At 40.2% G+C, this 19,682-nt stretch overlaps 1 protein-coding gene across 1 annotated transcript in view; it reads left to right on the top strand.

Moving 5' to 3' along the window:
- The window catches only part of LOC308105088 (uncharacterized protein), a gene marked incomplete at its 5' end in the record, with an annotated part of 33,853 nt that extends 17,650 nt beyond the window's left edge, over window positions 1–16,203 (top strand). The window contains 6 exons of the mRNA XM_080455720.1: window positions 2,284–2,433; window positions 5,011–5,060; window positions 7,828–7,945; window positions 15,440–15,588; window positions 15,756–16,038; window positions 16,125–16,203. Of these exons, the coding sequence (XP_080311846.1) occupies window positions 2,284–2,433; window positions 5,011–5,060; window positions 7,828–7,945; window positions 15,440–15,588; window positions 15,756–16,012 (724 nt within the window). The 3' untranslated portion in view covers window positions 16,013–16,038; window positions 16,125–16,203. The remainder of the gene's footprint in view (window positions 1–2,283; window positions 2,434–5,010; window positions 5,061–7,827; window positions 7,946–15,439; window positions 15,589–15,755; window positions 16,039–16,124) is intronic.
- Window positions 16,204–19,682: the final 3,479 nt, after the last annotated feature.

Raw genomic sequence — 19,682 nt, 5'->3', positions numbered from 1 at the left:
CTAACTCTCAGTGAAGGTTCCATTGAAAAATATTCATTAGCTTTTGTGCTAGCTAGCAAAACATCCGGGGAGGGCAGGGAGGGACGAACGGCGCATTAAGCCACTCGATGCATTACGGACAGGGAGGGACGAACGGTGCATGTGTAAAACACAAAGTTGAGGAAACAGACAGAGGGGACATTAACATGATACATTTATTTGACTATCAGCATGGTCATTTGCTCGTAGGGTTCTACTGAAGCATCAATGAGAGTTAGATGCCAGAAATGTAACGTTTGTACTTGTTATAGGACATTTCATCCGACCGCGCCGTCCGACCCCCGTGTATGCACCGTTCGTCCCGACTGGCGGCCGTGTGCGGAGAGTAGCGCAACGTCACTTTACTTACCGATTGCGTTCGACTCGTTTCACTAAAATTAAAACGGACTGCGGGTAATGGGAGAGGACAAGTGTCTCTTGTTCACAAAAAAGTATGGTTACATGAAATTAAGTAATCTCTGTGCAGGGAGGGAAATAGAAAAGGGTGCGTCGTTGGACCCCACTCTCCCCTACGTGTTACAATTACAATTGAGATACATTCATCCTTTCTTTCTTTCTTTCTTTCTTAATTTATTTCTTTGTTGTTACGCTGAATAGTCAAATTGAACCCAAGTGCAGACTAAAACACAGAGAGGCAGGAATAAGTCAAAAATCGAAGTCTATAATGCTTGCCAAGCAGAGCAACACAAAAAGGTAAAAGTTGGCACAAATCAAACAAAGGAACAGGCCAAAACGAAGGCCAAAGTTTTTCTATCTGGGCAGGTGAGTTGAGGTCCAGGGATCCAGCAACAACAAAGCTGGCAAACAGAGGAGTCACAGACAAGCTAAGTTGAGACAGGAGCGTTTTGCAGACAGACAGAGAATTAATTTTACCGTCCATCCCCGTAGATAATGACCATTAACATGCTCCACACTGATGACGTTCCAACTTGCATCTTCCCGGTGGCTTTTGTTTGTGTTTCACCTGCTAAAAAACCTCCATGGTGTTCAGCAGTGCAGTGCGCATGAGATTAACTGTTTCAATCAGCTGTTAAAGTTAAACGTGGCTCATTAAATATGAACAGACAATATGGATTTTATAGCGTAATTACAGCGCATATGTCTCATTTTAAAACATGGGGGTGTGGCAGCTATCTGGGATTTGGGTGTGGGGGTATGTGGGAGTAGGGGGCTGGGGGTTTGTGGGGGTGGGTTTTGAAATGTTTAGAAAATAGCTGATAATAAAATAAAATGTAATTAAAAGCTAAAAACAGGCAGCAATGGGATGTGTAGTGAGCTTGTAGATCGGCTATTGTATAAAATAGAGTTAAAGTGGTTAAACTGTTCCTCATTTTGCTGTGGACCCCCAGGAACTCCCTCAAGGACCCCAGAGGTCCTCAGACCGCACTTTGAGAACCACTGCTCTAAAGATATGCTAAAATATGATTGTAATTTAAATTCTATATTATATTATAGTAGAATTGAAGAAAATAGAAGAAACAATTACGTTGCACTTTTGTACAAACATATCAACACTTGAATGTGCCTAAGAGTGTTCTTGAGTGTAGATTTTATTTTTAACTAAGTATAAATGACAGCTAAGAAAACATTGGTTAATGTCAGAATCTTTGTGAAAACCAAGTAATGGATCCTAAGAAGAAATCTCTTGGTGAATGAGGCCCATGATGTAAAATTGTAAATGATCCCATTAACTATTACAATGATATTTTGCTACAGAATAAAATAGTAAATAGCAACTTTTTCAAATAATGGTGTAAAAAGTACAATATTTGTCTCTGAGATGTAGTGGAATAGAAGTATAATGGGAGTACTTAAGTAAAGTAAAAGTTCCTAAAATGTTACTTCAAGTACAGAACTTGAGTAAATGTAATTAGTTACTTTACACCACTGGTCTGTATTATCTTTTGCTCCAGCAGATGTCCTATCAGCTTCACTTGTCTTAAATTGTCCATCAATTGTCCTTTGTTCTGTTAGGTCTTCTGTATACAATAATGTATATAAACTCTGTCCTCTCTGTTTGCTTGATCATCTGTTGTCAACCTGTTGCTGTCTGTTACCTGCATGTTGGAAGATTAAGTAAAGATCATTTAGGTTGTTACTCCTGTCTGCCTGCTCTTTCCAGCTCTTGGTTTTCTACTTTAAAACCCAGACAGTCAATCCAGACCAGGTCCTTTAATATGTGGCTGTAAGCAGGTTTTATTTATAGCAGAAATTCAAACTTCTGGTGATTTATTTGTCATTTAGACTGATGAACTGCTCATTGTCAGAGAGAAGCTGTGAAGTGCTGGCCTCAGCTATCCGCTCTAATCCTTTTCATTTGAGAGAATTAGACTTGACCTCCAATGTCCTGCCGGATTCTGCACGAAATAACTTCTCTGAATTGGAAACTCTCAAGTGAGTAGACTTGGACTGTGTTCATGTTGGTTAGTGCAACGATTCCCTTGTTTCATGTTCCAATGACTGGTAGGCAAGCGGGGGGGGGGGGGCAGGGGAACACGCACGCACGCACGCGCGCACGCACACACACACACACACACACACACACACACACACACACACACACACACACACACACACACACACACACAGACATAAATATATTTATTTATTTATATTCACATAAACAGAAGTACAAGAATGCCTTGTACACACTGCCAGTGCAGTCAGATAATGGGAAGTTACAAAGTGCATGTAAGGCAGAACATAGTTACATACAATAATACAATAATATATTATTGTATTATTGGCATACTTGTCAAACACAGCAGACAACAATCATGGGTAAAGGAAACAACGCCTCCTCCAAACGAACGCACGCACGCACGCACGCACGCACGCACGCACGCACGCACGCACGCACGCACGCACGCACGCACGCACGCACGCACGCACGCACGCACGCACACACACACACTCCTCGCATTTATAGATAGATTTACATTTAAATCCAACCTACAACAATACATCTCTTGTGCTGAATGAAGTAATAAGTCAGATAGTGGATGACACTAAAGTCACAGAACTCTCACCTCCTGTCAATAATGATGGCAGCAGACAGACATGTCAATGACAGAGAGACACATCATATAAGTTACTGTATATTCAACACTGGCAACAAATGTTTTGGAAATCAACCAATTATGTGTGTGTAGATAAAATAAAAATAGATGTTAACTGTTTATTATTTTGTTTCAAATCAAATTAGAGAAGCAACAGTTTTGGAAGTACATCTTATATGTGAATTATATATTTCATTTATTTCTGTTTTCTTTCACAAATGAATGCTATTGCTCATTTGTCTAATCACTTATATACTAATATATACTTCACTGTATGACTGTCCCATGTAAAAGCAGCAAAAATGCCAAAAATGCCTGATGTACAAGGCAAGCTCACAACGCGTTCCATCACCTATTTCCAAACTTAAAATAATAACTACATGGGATCCATTGGAACACAGGTTATTCTTTCCATTTCCTGAAAAGTCAGAGTTTTGTGCTAAATCCAGCTTATTTACTCATACATATTTACTATAATCATGTTAAGAGTTAATGAATGTGCACTAATCTGTGCCAAATAAGCGCATATAGTTTAAACTTAATCATTCTCAGCTTAAAATATATGGTTAGGAAAGTAATTCATGATTTCAATTGATATATTTAGTTAATATTTACAAATTAATAATGGTAGATTTATGGCACTGGCCACTTTTAATTGAACCGTACATTTGTATATAAAGAATTGTCTAGCATAATACATGTAAGCTGTAGTTTGGCATCAATTTAAACTATTTAGAGGAGTCAGTACCCTAGTATCCCTCTTCTAGGCATGTCATGATATGTGAACATTCTGAGAAAATTGACAACCATTCAGTGAGAATGGCAGATCTACAAGTGCAAATAGCAGATCTACAAGCTCAAATAGCAGATCTAACTGGAGAAGACAGGAAATCCCCTCCCACTCATTTCATGACAGTTGCTCATCCAGCACATACTGCTGCAGTTCCATTTGAGTGTCCTCAATTTAACATTGTATGACCACGGCCTGCTGGCCAGTAGCCTGGTAAACCCTCCCTCCGGAAAATCTCATTTCCATTTGATTTCAGGAAGGAGTCTGGCCTGAAGGCTTGTATGGGCGTTTCTAGCGCATTACCAAAAAACAGAGCCTATCAGCGTCGTCGCTCATCGTTCTGTGATTGACAGCGAAAGTTGGCCAATCAGGTGGCGAGTTCGAGTGAGCCCGAATGGCACCGAGTGCAGCCTGAATGCAGCCGACAAAACACGAACTGCAGCCATCTTTTCTGTGCGCTATTTTCTCCGCTGTTTTAGAACTTCAAAAAGCTCTCAAACCTCTATTTTGAGGCACGGAATTTACTTATAAGATATCATTTGGATAGAATTTAGTTGTTTAACTTCAAATATGTGGTCAATTAATCATGACAGAGCCTATTTAAAAATACAAATTTAGAGAACCGGCAGGGGCGGGCAGTGACACGCATGTATCCGAATAAGGCAACCTATTTTGGGCATGGCCGTCTCAAAAGTCCCGTTGCGTCACATTAGTCTGGAAGTGGTAAAAATGCACTGGCTGAAGTGGGATACTGCTGATTGGCTGAAGGGGTTGTCAGTCAACGGTATTACTCCCGCCCAACTCCAGCTCACAGCCAAAATTGCAGAATGGGCGATCATGCCAGACTCACTCCTGAAATCAAATGGAAATGAGATTTTCCGGAGGGAGGGTTTACCAGGCTAGCTGGCCAGTACCATGGGAAGAAATAACATTACTCTACATACAGTAAATATAAAAACAAGAAATGTTTCTAACTCCTCTCCTCCAAGCCAGGCGGCAGTGAGTTTGTCCAGACGGGCTGCCTGGTGAAGAAAATGGTAGCAGAAACACTGTAGTGTCAGGTAGTGGAGACGTTGCGTTAGACAGTCAGACATTGATGCATTGTTGTTCTACTTCCTACAGTGTGAAACATGAAGGAGAACTCTGGACAAATCCTCAACTCTTTAAAAGATGTGAGTATCTGTCTGTCTGTCTGTCTGTCTGTCTGTCTGTCTGTCTGTCTGTGTGTGTCAGTATCCCACATTGACATTTTCTACACTGTTTTATACTCTGTTGGTCCCTCCCTCCCTGGATGCTCTCCTGAAAACTCTTCAGTAGAGCTAAGTCCTTAGGATGAATTCAAAAACAATTGTTTCTTTAAACACAACTGTGTTTCATGGTAATCTGACTCCGCCAAATGGAAGAAGCTTGCGACACACATTTTGTTTCACAGCCTACCGCCCCCATCTGGCTGAGTCAGGTTAGTTTCATGGAACATGGTGGAAGAAGTACACAAAGTAAAATAACTAAAATGTTTGACAATAGCCGATCTAATAGCTCAAAGTACACAAAGTAAAGTAACTAAAATGTTTGAAAATAGCCGATCTAAAAGCTCACAACGCGTCGCGATGCGACGTGTTGTGAGCTTGTAGATCGGCTATAGATCGGCTATAGAGGCTAAAGTGTTTAATGTATGTTTTATAATTTAATAATTTATATCTGCAAAGTAACTAAAGTTTTCAAATAATTGTAGAGTAGTAAAAGTACAATATTTGCCTCTTAGATGTAGTGGAGTAGAAATAACAGAGAATTGGAAATACTCCAGTAAAGTAAAAAATACCTCAACATTTTACTTAAGTACGTTACTTGAGTAAATGTACTTAGTTACTTTACACCACTGGATAGGACTCTATATGAACAAACTTGTTATATCAATAAAACTCATCGCATCTTTTGAAAATAGCAGATCTACAAGCTCACAATGCGTCACATCGTGTGGCATTGTGAGCTTGAAGATCTGCTAAAAAAAAGGATTAACCCTTCCCTAAAAAATAACAATGACATTTACCTCTGTAAAATTATGCCTATTAACCCTAACCTTATTCCTAACCTTAACCTCAGTAAAAGTACCGTTTTATTTGAGAAAATAAATTCACTGCAAAATCCATGTCAGCAGTGGAATTGGATCCCACGATACATGGAGCGCATGGATTAAGAGTCTAGCGATCATCTACTTGCCACAGGGACTGATTCAAGTGGGAGGTTGTGAGATAACTGTGATAACTAAAATACATTCATTCAAGTGGTCTGACTGACTAACCGATTTGGCGATAGCACTTCACCACTGGCAAGAGCTCCGCTCAAAAAAATAACTCAGACGCAACAGATGTAGCCTGGTAAACCCTCCCTCCGGAAATCTCATTTCCATTTGATTTCAGGAGTGAGTCTGGCCTGATTGCCAATTCTGCAATATTGGCTGTGGGCTGGAGTTGTGCGGGAGTAATACCGTTGACTGACAACCCCTTCAGCCAATGATCGTTTTTCCCCTTCAGCCAATCAGCAGTTCACCGGACTAATGTGACGCAGCGGGACTTTTGAGACGGCCATGCCCAAAATAGGTTGCCTTATTCGGATACATGCGTGTCACTGCCCGCCCCTGCCGGTTCTCTGAATTTTTATTTTTAAATAGGCTCTGTCATGATTAAACAACAAAATTCTATCCAAACGATATCTTATAAGTAAATTCCGTGCCTCAAAATAGAAGTTTGAGAGCTTTTTGAAGTAAAAAAACAGCGGAGAAAATAGCACACAGAAAAGATGGCTGCTGTTCGTGTTTTGTCGGCTGCATTCAGGCTGCACTCGGTGCCATTCGGGCTCACTCGAACTCGTCACCTGATTGGCCATCTGTCGCTGTCAATTACAGAACGATGTGCGACGACGCTGATAGGCTCGTCCATTTGGTGTACACAGCCAATATTGCAGAATGGGCGATCAGGCCAGACTCACTCCTGAAATCAAATGGAAATGAGATTTCCGGAGGGAGGGTTTACCAGGCTAAAACAGATGTGCTATACAAATAAAATTGCTTTGCTTAAATGGACAATGTTTGTATATATTATTTAAATCATTCCGATCCGAGATTCCAAAATCATTGGATAACATTGGATGCAATCCTATTCTAAAGTTATGCCTATTTCCTTTTAGGTTTAATTATGGAATAGGCCTATCGACTGAGTTTGTTTATTCTGCTTGAATTATATCTTATATTTTCCAACTTATGAAATTACTCAATGTATTATTATGAATTATTGAATTCTGGTATTATTATGAATGATCTTTGATTGATTGAGGGAAGCCGGGCGGGGAGGGTGATATCGGTCATTGCACATATTCCTACGGGCTGGGACGGCACCTGTCAGCGGGGAGTGTTGGGCGGGAGGAGTAGGATGAAGGCTCTACGTCCTCCTGGTGGGGGCTCCTCACTGACAGGTGAGTCAGTAGGATACGACACAATGACAACACAGAAATGTGTGTGGGGAGGAATTAATTGGCATAACGACTAAATTATTAAAAAAAATAATTGGCTACTCTAAATTTGAATAAAAGAAAGGAAAAATGCCCATAACTGGGTGACCATTGTGCTGGTCAGCTCAATGTAGGACTGGATGTGAAGGTTGCGTAGCGGCCTGAACATCTAGTACTTCAAAAATAAACGACCTACAGTACAAGCTCACAAAGTGTTGCATCATGATGCATTGTGAGCTTTTAGATCGGCTGCATTTCAAAAATAGCAAATATAGCTGATCTACAAGCTCACAAATTGCATGAATTTGTTTGGTCAAATAAAGGTTGATGATGATGACGATGGTGATATTGTTGATGATTGGATGATGGATCCCTTGCGTGTGTGCGTGCGAGCGAATGATGTTTATAATGTTTACTGACTTATGTTCTCAACAGATTTCCATCCTCTCACACTGGACACCAACACAGCAAACAGAAACCTCTGTTTGTCTGAGAACAACAGAAAGGTGACATGGGTGAGCCAGGCTCAGTCGTATCCTGATCATCCTGACAGGTTTTATGACCAGCTAAATGTTATGTGTACAGAGGGTCTGACTGGATGCTGTTACTGGGAGGTAGAGTGGAGTGGAACAGTTGACATAGCAGTGATTTACAGAGAATACAACAGGAAAGGAAGTGATTTTGGAAATGATGACAAGTCCTGGACTCTGGCATGTTACCATGATGATAACAAATACACTGTCAGACACAATAGTAGACACACTGACATCCCTGTCTGCCCCTCTGGCTCCCACAGAGTAGCAGTGTATTTGGACTGGCCTGCTGGGGCTCTGTCCTTCTACAGAGTGTCCTCTGACACACTGACACACCTGTACACCTTCCAGAACACATTCACTCAACCCCTCTACCCAGCGTTTAATGCTCGTGATTCCTCAGTGTCTCTGTGTCAGGAGAGATAATAGGCCTTATTCATGATGCTTGGATATGCACACATTTTATACTCAAGCGCAAATACGATCAGAACAGAGTCTGATTAATATTATTTTTTTATTCTTGATTTTTATTTACAAGCTCAAGACACGTTGTGAGCTTGTAGATTGACTATTTTTGGCTAATGTTCCCCCCAGAATGTGGATGCTGGGGTTCAAGTGGTTAAATTTGGGGAAATTTTAAATGACTCTCTTCATATGCCAGTGGCCAGGTCAGAACAAATGTGTCAACCTATGAGGAGAAAAATGGATGGGTACAGACAGACAGACAGACAGACAGACATTTTGTAAGATTATCTTAACGCCTTTGTTGCTCATTGTACTTAACAAAGGCATATATTTGATAAAATGGTATTTAATGGCTTGTGATTTTATTCATTTATTGTACTCATCAAAGCCATACATTTGATCAAATGCTATGCAATGATCTGTGATTTGATTCATTTATTGTACTTCAAAGCCATATATTTGATCAAATGTTATGTATTAATAACATATGATTGTATTGATGTGTTGTGTGATGGATGGTGAGATGGGTTGTACAGTGGTCTGCTTATTTACTCTTATGTAATGCTTTGAGCAGCCATATAGTATCCTGTGTAAAGTCTACCTGCTTTGTCACATGGTTTCAAATAAACACAATTAGAAAGTCACCTTGTTTTGCTGAGTGCAATCCTTCTATCTTTATAAGAGAATGTAATTATAAGGAGCATACACCACAAGAAACCTGAGACTTAAGTACATTCTAATGCAGGGGTCTTAAACAGGCCAAGGACCCCTTAGCTGAGAGAGAGAGATGAAACAGGGACCCCCACTACATATTGCATAAAATTAGATTTCATAGATCAGCTTCAGATCAACTTGTTTGACAGCACTATCATCACTGTTGTGTAAATTAATGTAGTTTTTTGGTTGTTTACACATTATTTTTCTATTAATAGGTTGGCTTCATGTTCATGTGTATTTTCAGACATTTAACCACTTAAAACCTCAATCAGGCACGGATATTTGCACTACGCAGACCACGAGGCAGGGGGGGCCCCTTGGCCTCCCCCCTAAAAAAATCTAGGATTCAGTGCCCGTTCCATAAACAGCTGATTTCATCTCAATAGCGTGAAGTAGTGTCAACTAGGCTACCTGGGCCTGGCTACTTATATTTCCAGTAGTATGATTTCAAAATAAAACGTGTGTTGAATTATAACATTACAAGTATAGATTAAAAAGAAACGCATCGTTTTGAAAGGAAACAGATTTCCATGGAGGCCCCTTGACGAAGTTCGTCAAGCCTGCGTTCTCCCATGAGTAAAAACAACACGGTCATTATAATGGAATATAAAGACTTTGGGGCAAAAGTTCATATTTACCATGCTCTTTGAAACCAAGACAATGTGGGCCTATGGAACAAAAGTGTGTTCTCTTTCGTCATCTTTGCAGAAGGTGAGTATAATCTAATGCTAACAGTGGTGGAAAGTAACTAAGTACATGTACTCAAGTTCTGTACTTAACACATTCCCTACCAATCCCGTAGATCTACGTGAATTAAAATCCAACCGTTCACCGCCAATCCCGTAAATCTACGTGATAGGTCTTTTCAGTGGTTTACGTTAAATTGGACCCTCCAGCTGCTCGTGGGTTAATATTATTCATCTAGATCACAGAGAAGATGAAAAGTCACATTGTTACAAAGGACGGCGATGTCCGGCACTACGCCGTATATGGACACATGGCGGTAGCGTGATGTCGCCTCACGACGTATGGCATCATATCGTACTCATAAATATCGCGACTCCCAGACAGGACAGCGTCGGCAGTCATAAGTAACAATAGCAATAATAGTAATAATACCTATATAAATACCAGGCCTTTTCACCATATCAAGGTGTGTGATTAAGGATCTATATCCGGGCCTCCCCGTCAAGCACTTGCGGTGGTCAATAGAACGTAGCCAGCCTATTAAGAAATACAGTCCTTTAGAAGTAGTAGCAGAAACCTCTGTTACACACATGATCCGGTCACGTGATCACACCAAACACGTTATTACAAAAGACTAAAGCCGCGATAATGTCAGGGGGTCCGCAACTTCACATGTCTACAAACCGTATCAGACACATTCTGGCTCTGGGAGAGAGATCTGCCTGTGAGAAGTGAGAGGCGGAGGCAGGCGTGTTCGCGTGACATTCTCACGCTCGTGCTCGTATGTGCACACGCGCGCAGGCGATTAACTTTTCCTCAAGCGCAGGAGCAGAAAACTATAATGTTGGAGGTGCGAAAGCCCATCATAAACGGCCCGCTGATCCGAGCCGAGCGAAAACAAGACTGTAAGTCTGTAAACTGTAGTCTCATCCCTCTTGTGTCAGAGGAGATGGGCGACACAAAACAAACAGCCGAGCCTATCTACAAGCGACCCGAGTCCACAACCGCTCATCAACCCTTGCCGTTTGAAACTAACCCTCCCGTGGACCCCCTCCCCCGTCGTCGTCCCTCGACAGATGGTGAAATTGACGATCCTCCGAGTGATCCGTGCCAGAGATCCATGCAGAATGCGAAGGTATGTTCGTGTGTGTGTGTGTGTGTGTGTGTGTGTGTGTGTGTGCGTGCGTGCGTGGGGTGCTGCACACTGCACACTGCTGTGTGAAAATAGCCGATCTACAAGCTCACAACCTCTGAGCTTGTAGATCGGCTATTTTCCAAATGGGCTTGAATTGCTATGTGGTGTGGACTAGTCAACTTTAGTTAGTTAGAGATAGTAGTAGGCTAGTAGTAAATATCTTACTTTGTTTTGGTCTTGTTTTCATAGACCTGGTTGCTTATTTCTCTCATAAAATCTGGCAGCAATTGGAATTCGCAGAATCTGACGTCACCGCTAGATCAGTGGTTCTCAACCTGTAGGTCGGGACCACAACGGAGCTTAATTAGACTAAAGAGATCTATTTTCGATAGGTACAGAAGGGAAGAAGAGCTTGATTGTAGTGCTATATAATTACATTATATAATTATATTAGACAGTAGAAATGGTTATAGTATTGTAATTGCTGTATTGTTATATCATATTATATCATAACATATTATATTAAATGATGTGTTAGGATATGTTGTGTTATATTTTTGCAATTATACTATATACTATTATATTGTTACTATACTATTGCTATTGTAATATTGAATTATATTATAATATACAACATACTATTGTATTATATTGGGATGTATATACCACCATGTATGTATGTATGTATGTATGTATGTATGTATATATATATATATATATATATATATATATATATATATATATTGCTTGCTTTGTGATTAAAAAAATTATGAAGAAAAGAGAGTTGTAAGACTACAGGGCAGGGCCCGACAAGCCTAGTGCTTCTCCCTAGCCCCTTTTCGGACTCTTTGACACTGCTGAGAAAATAATAATAATAATGAAATGTTATTTGTTATTATGTTTGTGCCCATTAAACAAAATGGGGGTCCCCAGTTCAAATATGATTATTTTGGGGGGTCACAGCCTGAAAAGGTTGAGAACCACTGCCATAGATTGCTGATTGAATCAGGTCCATTTGGTTCCATTTGTGCACTCTCAGTTGTAAATATTTGTGAAGTTAGAGAACCACTGTGTGAGAGAGAGATAGACAGACAGAGGGGAGGAAGAGGGGAGGAAGAGAGGAAGAAGAAGAAAAGAAAAGAGGGCTTGTAGACCTGCTATTTTCATAATATTTAGCAGATCTACAAGCTCACAATGCGTCGCATCGCAACGCATTGTGAGCTTGTAGATCGTCTATTTTCAAATGGCTGAAACGTATATACGACTGAAATGTTTTTTGTATGTTTTGTAATGATAATCAAAATCTACAAAGTAACTAGTAACTAAGGTTTTCAAATAATTGTAGTGGAGTAAAAGTATAATATTTGCCTCTGAGATGTAGTGGAATTGGAAATACCTCAACATTTTACTTAGGTAGAGTACTTGAGTATGCCTAAATGTACTTAGTTACTTTACACCACTGACTATATTACACACCCCATGAAGCCTTAAATTCATGGAGTTTTTTTGTTTGTTTGTTTTTGAGCTATTCCTGAGCCAATAATTTGATGAGCGGGTCATCGTTTAATAGGAGTTTCAATGGAGACTTTTTGAGCCGGTCATCAAATTATTGTCTTAGGAATGAGACAAAAAAAAAAGGAACACTTGCTCATAAGTTACCCGTAGTTAACGCTTAATTTACAATTACTTAATACATTATTGAATCGTTAATTAAGCGTGAATTAAGCATTAAATAGGCTTTAACTAAGCATGAATTCCTTGTAATTCATGTATTAAGTAACTTTGCTTAACTAATGATTAACTAATGATGTTAATTAATGAGGAATTACAAGGAATTCATGATGAATTACTGCTTATATTAATGTTTAATTCATGCTTAATTAACACTTAAATCATGTATTAATTAACTTTGCTTGACTAATGATTAACATATAACATTAACATATTAAGTAACTAGAAAGCACAGGTCTCCGCCAGGTCAGGTAGGTTATTGTGGCCTCCTGGTGGCGCTATAATAGGCCAATGTGAAAAGGGTGCCATTTCTTCTTAGGCCTTGCACGGCAATCGGACACTGCATTCATGATTTGAGGCATTTTGTTCAAAAAAAATTGTTTTGCTAAATTAGACCTGCTGGTGGCGCTATAACAGGCCAATGTTAAAGGGTGGCATTTGCTCCTCAACATAGTGTGAATGTGCGTGCAAAGTTTGACCGCAGTCGGATGCTGCATTCATGATTTGCGGCATTTTGTTCAAAACAAGCCACTACTGCAAACTTTAGATGTCAATCTTAGCCAATCAGGATGGAATGTGAAAAATCAAACACATCCGTCTTGATCACATGACTATAGAGATCATGTGTACCGATTTGCGTGAAATTTGGATCAAATCGGAAGGAGTAATATACAAAAATGTGTTTTACATAAGTTGGCCTCCTGGTGGCGCTCTAAAAGGCAGATGTGAAAAATGCAGGACAAGGGTTTTTCCTTGGGAGTGCGCTTACAAAGTTTTACACAGATCGGTGCAGTTATAGGTAAAAACACAAATGGGCCTGTTATAGCGCCACCATGAGGCTGATTTGAACATTTTCAAGTGGCATTTCTTCCTCAGCATAGTGGGAATGTGCATGCAAAACTTCAAGGAAATTGCATGCTGTGTTCATGATTTGAGGCATTTTGTTCAAAACGGAGCACTCCTGCAAACTTTGGAAGCCATTTTTAGCCAATCAGGATGGAATATGAAAAATCTGAAAGACCCGTTTTGTTTAATGACTATAGAGATACTGTGTACCGATTTACGGGATTTTTGGACAAAATCTGTAGGAGTACTGTCAAAAAATATGTTTTGCACAAATCGGCCTCCTGGTGGTGCTATAAAAGGCCCATGTGAAAAATTTGGGGCAGAGGTTCTGCTGTGGCATCCAGGAAGTGTGTGTGCACAGTTTCACTGCGAGCAAGCCAACGGTGCCGGAGATTAGCTGTCCACAGACAGAATGACGGACACACACACGGACGGACGGACGGACGGACGGATAGGGGCAAAACATACTCTCTCGCCATGCCTTTCGGCCTGGCGGAGACAATAATGTCTGTATTTGATTATGGGGATACACTACTTGGAGGGGTTCCACAGTGTGATTCTGCGGTTCGCACCGAAAAATGTGGTCTTTTCCTACCTAGGAATGCTTTGCAGGTCAATTATATTGTAATCATGTTGTCTATATCGTGTTGCAATATTATGCAAATGATAACATTCATAATATCAGCGACTGAGTATTTACAAAAGCGCTGTATAAATTGTATGTATGTATTATTACAATGAAAATAAGAAGGAAGTCCGCACACTGTTCTCAAGCTCCAAGAAACTCACTTTTTATTTTGCAACGTTTCGACCTTCTAGGTCTTCATCAGGCAAATATATGATATATCATATATATGATATATATATATATCATATATCATATATTTGCCTGATGAAGACCTAGAAGGTCGAAACGTTGCAAAATAAAAAGTGAGTTTCTTGGAGCTTGAGAACAGTGTGCAGACTTCCTTCTTCTTTTCCTTGATTCTTCCCTTGATGTCCAGCACCTGGCCTAAATGCAGGCGTGGGATGTGCACACAATCTTCTCTTCAGACTCTATCATTGTCCAGTCATGCAGAACCAGTATAGAGACATAACAGACTCTATCATTGTCCAGTCATGCAGAACCAGTATAGAGACATAACAGACTCTATCATTGTCCAGTCATACAGAACCAGTATAGAGACATAACAGACTCTATCATTGTCCAGTCATGCAGAACCAGTATAGAGACATAACAGACTCTATCATTGTCCAGTCATACAGAACCAGTATAGAGACATAACAGACTCTATCATTGTCCAGTCATACAGAACCAGTATAGAGACATAACATACTCTATCATTGTCCAGTCAGAACCAGTATAGAGACATAACAGACTCTATCATTGTCCAGTCAGAACCAGTATAGAGACATAACAGACTCTATCATTGTCCAGTCAGAACCAGTATAGATACATAACAGACTCTATCATTGTCCAGTCATACAGAACCAGTATAGAGACATAACAGACTCTATCATTGTCCAGTCAGAACCAGTATAGAGACATAACAGACTCTATCATTGTCCAGTCAGAACCAGTATAGAGACATAACAGACTCTATCATTGTCCAGTCAGAACCAGTATAGAGACATAACAGACTCTATCATTGTCCAGTCAGAACCAGTATAGAGACATAACAGACTCTATCATTGTCCAGTCACACAGAACCAGTATAGAGAAATAACTGACTCTATCATTGTCCAGTCATACAGAACCAGTATAGAGACATAACAGACAGTTTGAACTGTATTATTACAATGCCATTTCATTTGGAAATATTGTGCATCTGCTGCCTTCTTACATGCTAGTGCCTAGTGCCAATATGTAAAAAATACTATCTTCTAGCCATCTACAAACTATCTTGGGTTCATCCCATTCTTCTCATTTCAGGCTTTACCTGGCCGCATTGCATTTCAATGAAAATGCTGGACGTCTCCAAGCGATCACTGCAGCAGGAGCTCCGCGGTACAGCATACGGTTTCCCAAGGCCAAGAAAGGCGATCATGTTGTCACCGCGGTTAAGACCAACTATACTACCGGTTAGTTACGTAATTCTCAAGTTTCTGATTCAAGTTTTAATCTGCATACCGTGGTCATCAGTCAAATTGTGCATCATAAATGTTCTAATTACATTGGAAACATTTGAGACCATATGAATTACTCAAACTACTGTACATGCTGTTATGTGTTCTCTCCTGTATTGTAGAATATGTGACAGAGCTTACAGACCTCCTCCTTAAAGAGGTCTTCCCCAACCCTGCACCTTTTGTGGCCAAGATGAAAGAGTTGCCTGTCCCTGGATTCCTGTGCTCACAGTACGAGCATCCTGAAAAGGCTGCTGCAGTTGCTGCCCATCTGTCTCGGTTCATCCGCCCAGAGCCAGAGTCAATAGAGCCAACGCCTGGTGGTGACCCAACGCCTGGTGGTGACCCAACGCCTGGTGGTGACCCAACGCCCGTCTAATCCCTTCCCCAATCACTTGCCACCATGTAAGTCACCATCTGTACCCTTGTTCCCTTACTCAAAATGTTTGTTTAGAAAAAGCAGTGGCATGATTCTCTTCATTTTTTTTCAGGGTTGTCCAGATTTCACACCAGTGCAGCTGTCACTTTTACACATTCTATTTTGGTGCAAATAAATCTGTGCTATTGAACACTATTTACGTGTGTGTGTGTGTGTGTGTGTGTGTGTGTGTGTGTGTGTGTGTGTGTGTGTGTGTGTGTGTGTGTGTGTGTGTGTGTGTGTGTGTGTGTGTGTGTGTGTGTGTGTGTGTGTGTGTGTGTGTGTGTGAACCAATGAAAAGTATTAAAAGTGCTTCAGACTAAACCTCCTGAGGATCCATTGGAAACTGTCGGTCAAACCACCCAACTCAGGTTTTTTTCTTTGTCATTCTAATCAATGATGGACATAATTATCTCCACATCACTGGTCAAAAACCTCCTAACTCCGCTTGAGCTGTATTTGGGTAAAGCGATGATAAATATAAGGACACATGCAAGTATCTGACAATGTATAAAGTCACCATACCAACTTTGAGACAGTATTTGTGTTGTTAAAAGGTTTTTTTCATTTCCTGAAATATACATTTTGGACATAGTTGGCTTCTGCCCGACAGCAGAGATATTCTGCCTGCTTCTGTGCTCCGGAGCCTTCCTTCCTGCCTCAGTCCATCACTGCTATAGCGCCTCCATTACAAAAGGGTGTGTGCAAAAATGTCTTCACTAAAAAAATTATTGTAAGCTGTCCAACATTTCTATGAAATATATTATAGTTGTATGAAATGACAGAATAACTGTACATAACAAACGTCCAGAACATTGTAATGAAAATTGTTTATTTAACCCATTAAAACTGGGAAAGCATCTGTCATTTTATACTTTAGCTATATATAGCAACATACGTTTTCTCAGAAAACTTTTAGAACAGTGGTTGTCAAAAATAGATCTACAAGCTCACAGCGTGTCACTTAGAGCCAAGCTGCGAGCTTGTACATCTGCTATTTTTTAATATCTTCGAACATTTTTTCATAAATATTCTCCTCTGAGGGTCCCTGGCACAAAACATTTTCAAATGGGGGATCTGCGGCCAAATACATATCATTTTGGGGTCCTTGTAGCCTCAGGTCTTAATGGATTAAATGGCAGGCCTAACTCCAGTGTATTCCGAATCTTCATCAGGGTATTCTTCGTGTATCCGTAGCACAATACAGGAAGGCAACATTCTCCGGTCCTTCGGTCTCAGGCGTCCCCAGACCCAGGACACAAAAGATCTGTAGGCCAGGTAGCGAGCACGCCTGTAATGACAAAATAACACAATGAATGCAATGAAATGTGACCTTTTGTGCTGTTTTCTCTCCCTGCCTGAGGGTGGTGCTATTAACCCTGTTTGGTGATTGAACTGGAGAGTCATGGTGCCAACTTCAGAGTGAACATCTGCTAATGCCAGTTTCACCTCTCTTCTTCCTGGTTGTCAATCAGACTGTTGTCCTGCCTTTTGATCACCAACTTTTGTGTTAATTTACTAGTCTCTGTTGTTCTTGAGTATGTCTTCTGTCACCTATACTGTACTGGTTGCAGGACCACCATCCTCATGGTATCTGCCTCTTGTGCCCCTGCATCAATGATTGCGTTGCTGTGCTCCCCCACAATCGCACAAGTATCCAATCAGTTTAGTCAGTGTAGACTAACTTCATTTTGGCATACAGTCATTCACACTATTAACTCCTTTATGTGCAAGGTAACCATTTATTTCCTATCTGCTTACACAATCACATGGAAAAGTATGGAATTTCATTTGATTAATTTCCAGGTCTGGATAAGCATGGAAAAAAATAAGTTATTGAATTTCTAAGGATAGTTTGATTATAGAGACTGTTTTTCTTGGTGTTTGGAGCAGGCAACCAATATGTTTACCACTGTGTGAGAGCAGGCGAGAGTGAGCTTGCCTTGATATCGCCAAAAGCATGGTGTGTGACTGAGCGCACACTCCTATGTACAGCTGCTTCTATGCCTGTGCCCAAAGTGACTTATAATAACACCTAATGAATGTGTAAGAAAATACTGCAATATCTTTGAATTGCATATGCAGTATATACTGGTCAGACAAGTACACATTTGTACAGAGATAAACACTTGACGATTTTATAATCTTCATTGGTGTCCCAGAGATAAAAAATGTAATCAAATGGTGTGGCCTAATGCATATACAAATGGAGGTCCTTGAAATAACAAAGGGGTATATGGAATGGTCAATGCAATGCAATATAAAGCAGGACTGGACAGCATTTTCATTGAATGTCTATGACCATACAGCTAATCCTTGAGTGATACTGTAACATTGTGAATCCTTCCATAGTTTGTCTTTTAATAGTGATTATATATAATATAATATGAGGTTCTTGTCCTAAATCTTACCAGTTTTTGAAGGGCATGTGTGCCATTTGATAAACAAATACATTCCAAATAAAGAAATATTGGTCTAACTTACTGAAATCTCTCCTTCTGCGGCAGTGGGCCATGGTCTGCCTCGTAAATGTTGAGGGCATTCTGCAGGGAGTATGGGTTCAGGCAGACGGGCTCAATTCCTGGATGGAGGGTCATGCACTCCAGCTCTTCTGGCTCTTCACTTAATTTATTCAGAACCTGTTGGGAGTATGTACAGTGTTGGTGTTTTAGTACTTTACTAGTTGTGAATTTTCACAGTGATGATCATTGTGGAAGATGTTTTTCTTTACATACCACATTAATAGCTTTGCAGCAGATATTGTGTTCCACATTAGGCATTGGCCTGCATTTTCCACAGGTGCACCTGTATGATTACAATTCACAGTGTGACATGTATAATTTACAATGTAGGCATTTAGCAGACGCTCTTATCCAGAGTGACTTATAATAAGCAAGGTAATCACATACTGTACATAGAAAGCAGAGAGACAGTGTAGTGCCTAAAGAAACTAGTATCCCATGTAAATCAAGAACCTAGCGTCAGTCAATATGCTATTAAAATAATCTGTACATTGAAAACTATAGGATCACAGGTAAAAAAAAAAAAAATCAACCATTGGAATATTAATTATATGAAGTCGTAAAGTTATCTGAACAGCTCAGAGCACAACGTTTTGTTGCAATGTTTTCTGCTAGGCAACAAAACTAAAAACATGATGTGGCTGCCAGCTTGATCAGTGATTTATACTGGCAAAACAAAACTGGTCAAATTCCAAAATATGTTTTTGTTCTATGCTATTTATCAATAGCCTAGGTATGCTACTCAGTAGTACAGTTTATAACTTGTAATAATGGTATAGGGAAAAATATAACCCACCATTCTCCTAGAGAACGAGGTTGAATTTGAGGTTGCTCAATCTCATCTGGTTCCTCGGGTTCAGGAGGCTCAAACATGTATGGCTGTACATTTCCAATGAAACTATTTGAGGCAGCCATTCTTCAGTGATTTGAATCCAATCTGGGAACCCAAAGCCAAATGAGAATGAAAAACAGCGCCCTCTGCTGTTTGTACTATCAGAATCTGTTCTTGAGAGATTACATTAGTCCGGGAGTCATGGGGCTTAACGTGATTCTTGCTGCTGGGGGTCCCCTCTTAAGGATTCAAGAGGGTGCCCAGTGAAATCCCTTGA

Source organism: Gymnoscopelus braueri, assembly GCF_963280865.1.
Source record: "Gymnoscopelus braueri genome assembly, chromosome: 17".
NCBI classification, from domain to species: Eukaryota; Metazoa; Chordata; class Actinopteri; order Myctophiformes; family Myctophidae; genus Gymnoscopelus; species Gymnoscopelus braueri.
The sequence above is the reverse complement of the archived record's forward strand: the minus strand, read 5'-3'. Positions and strand labels throughout refer to the sequence as shown.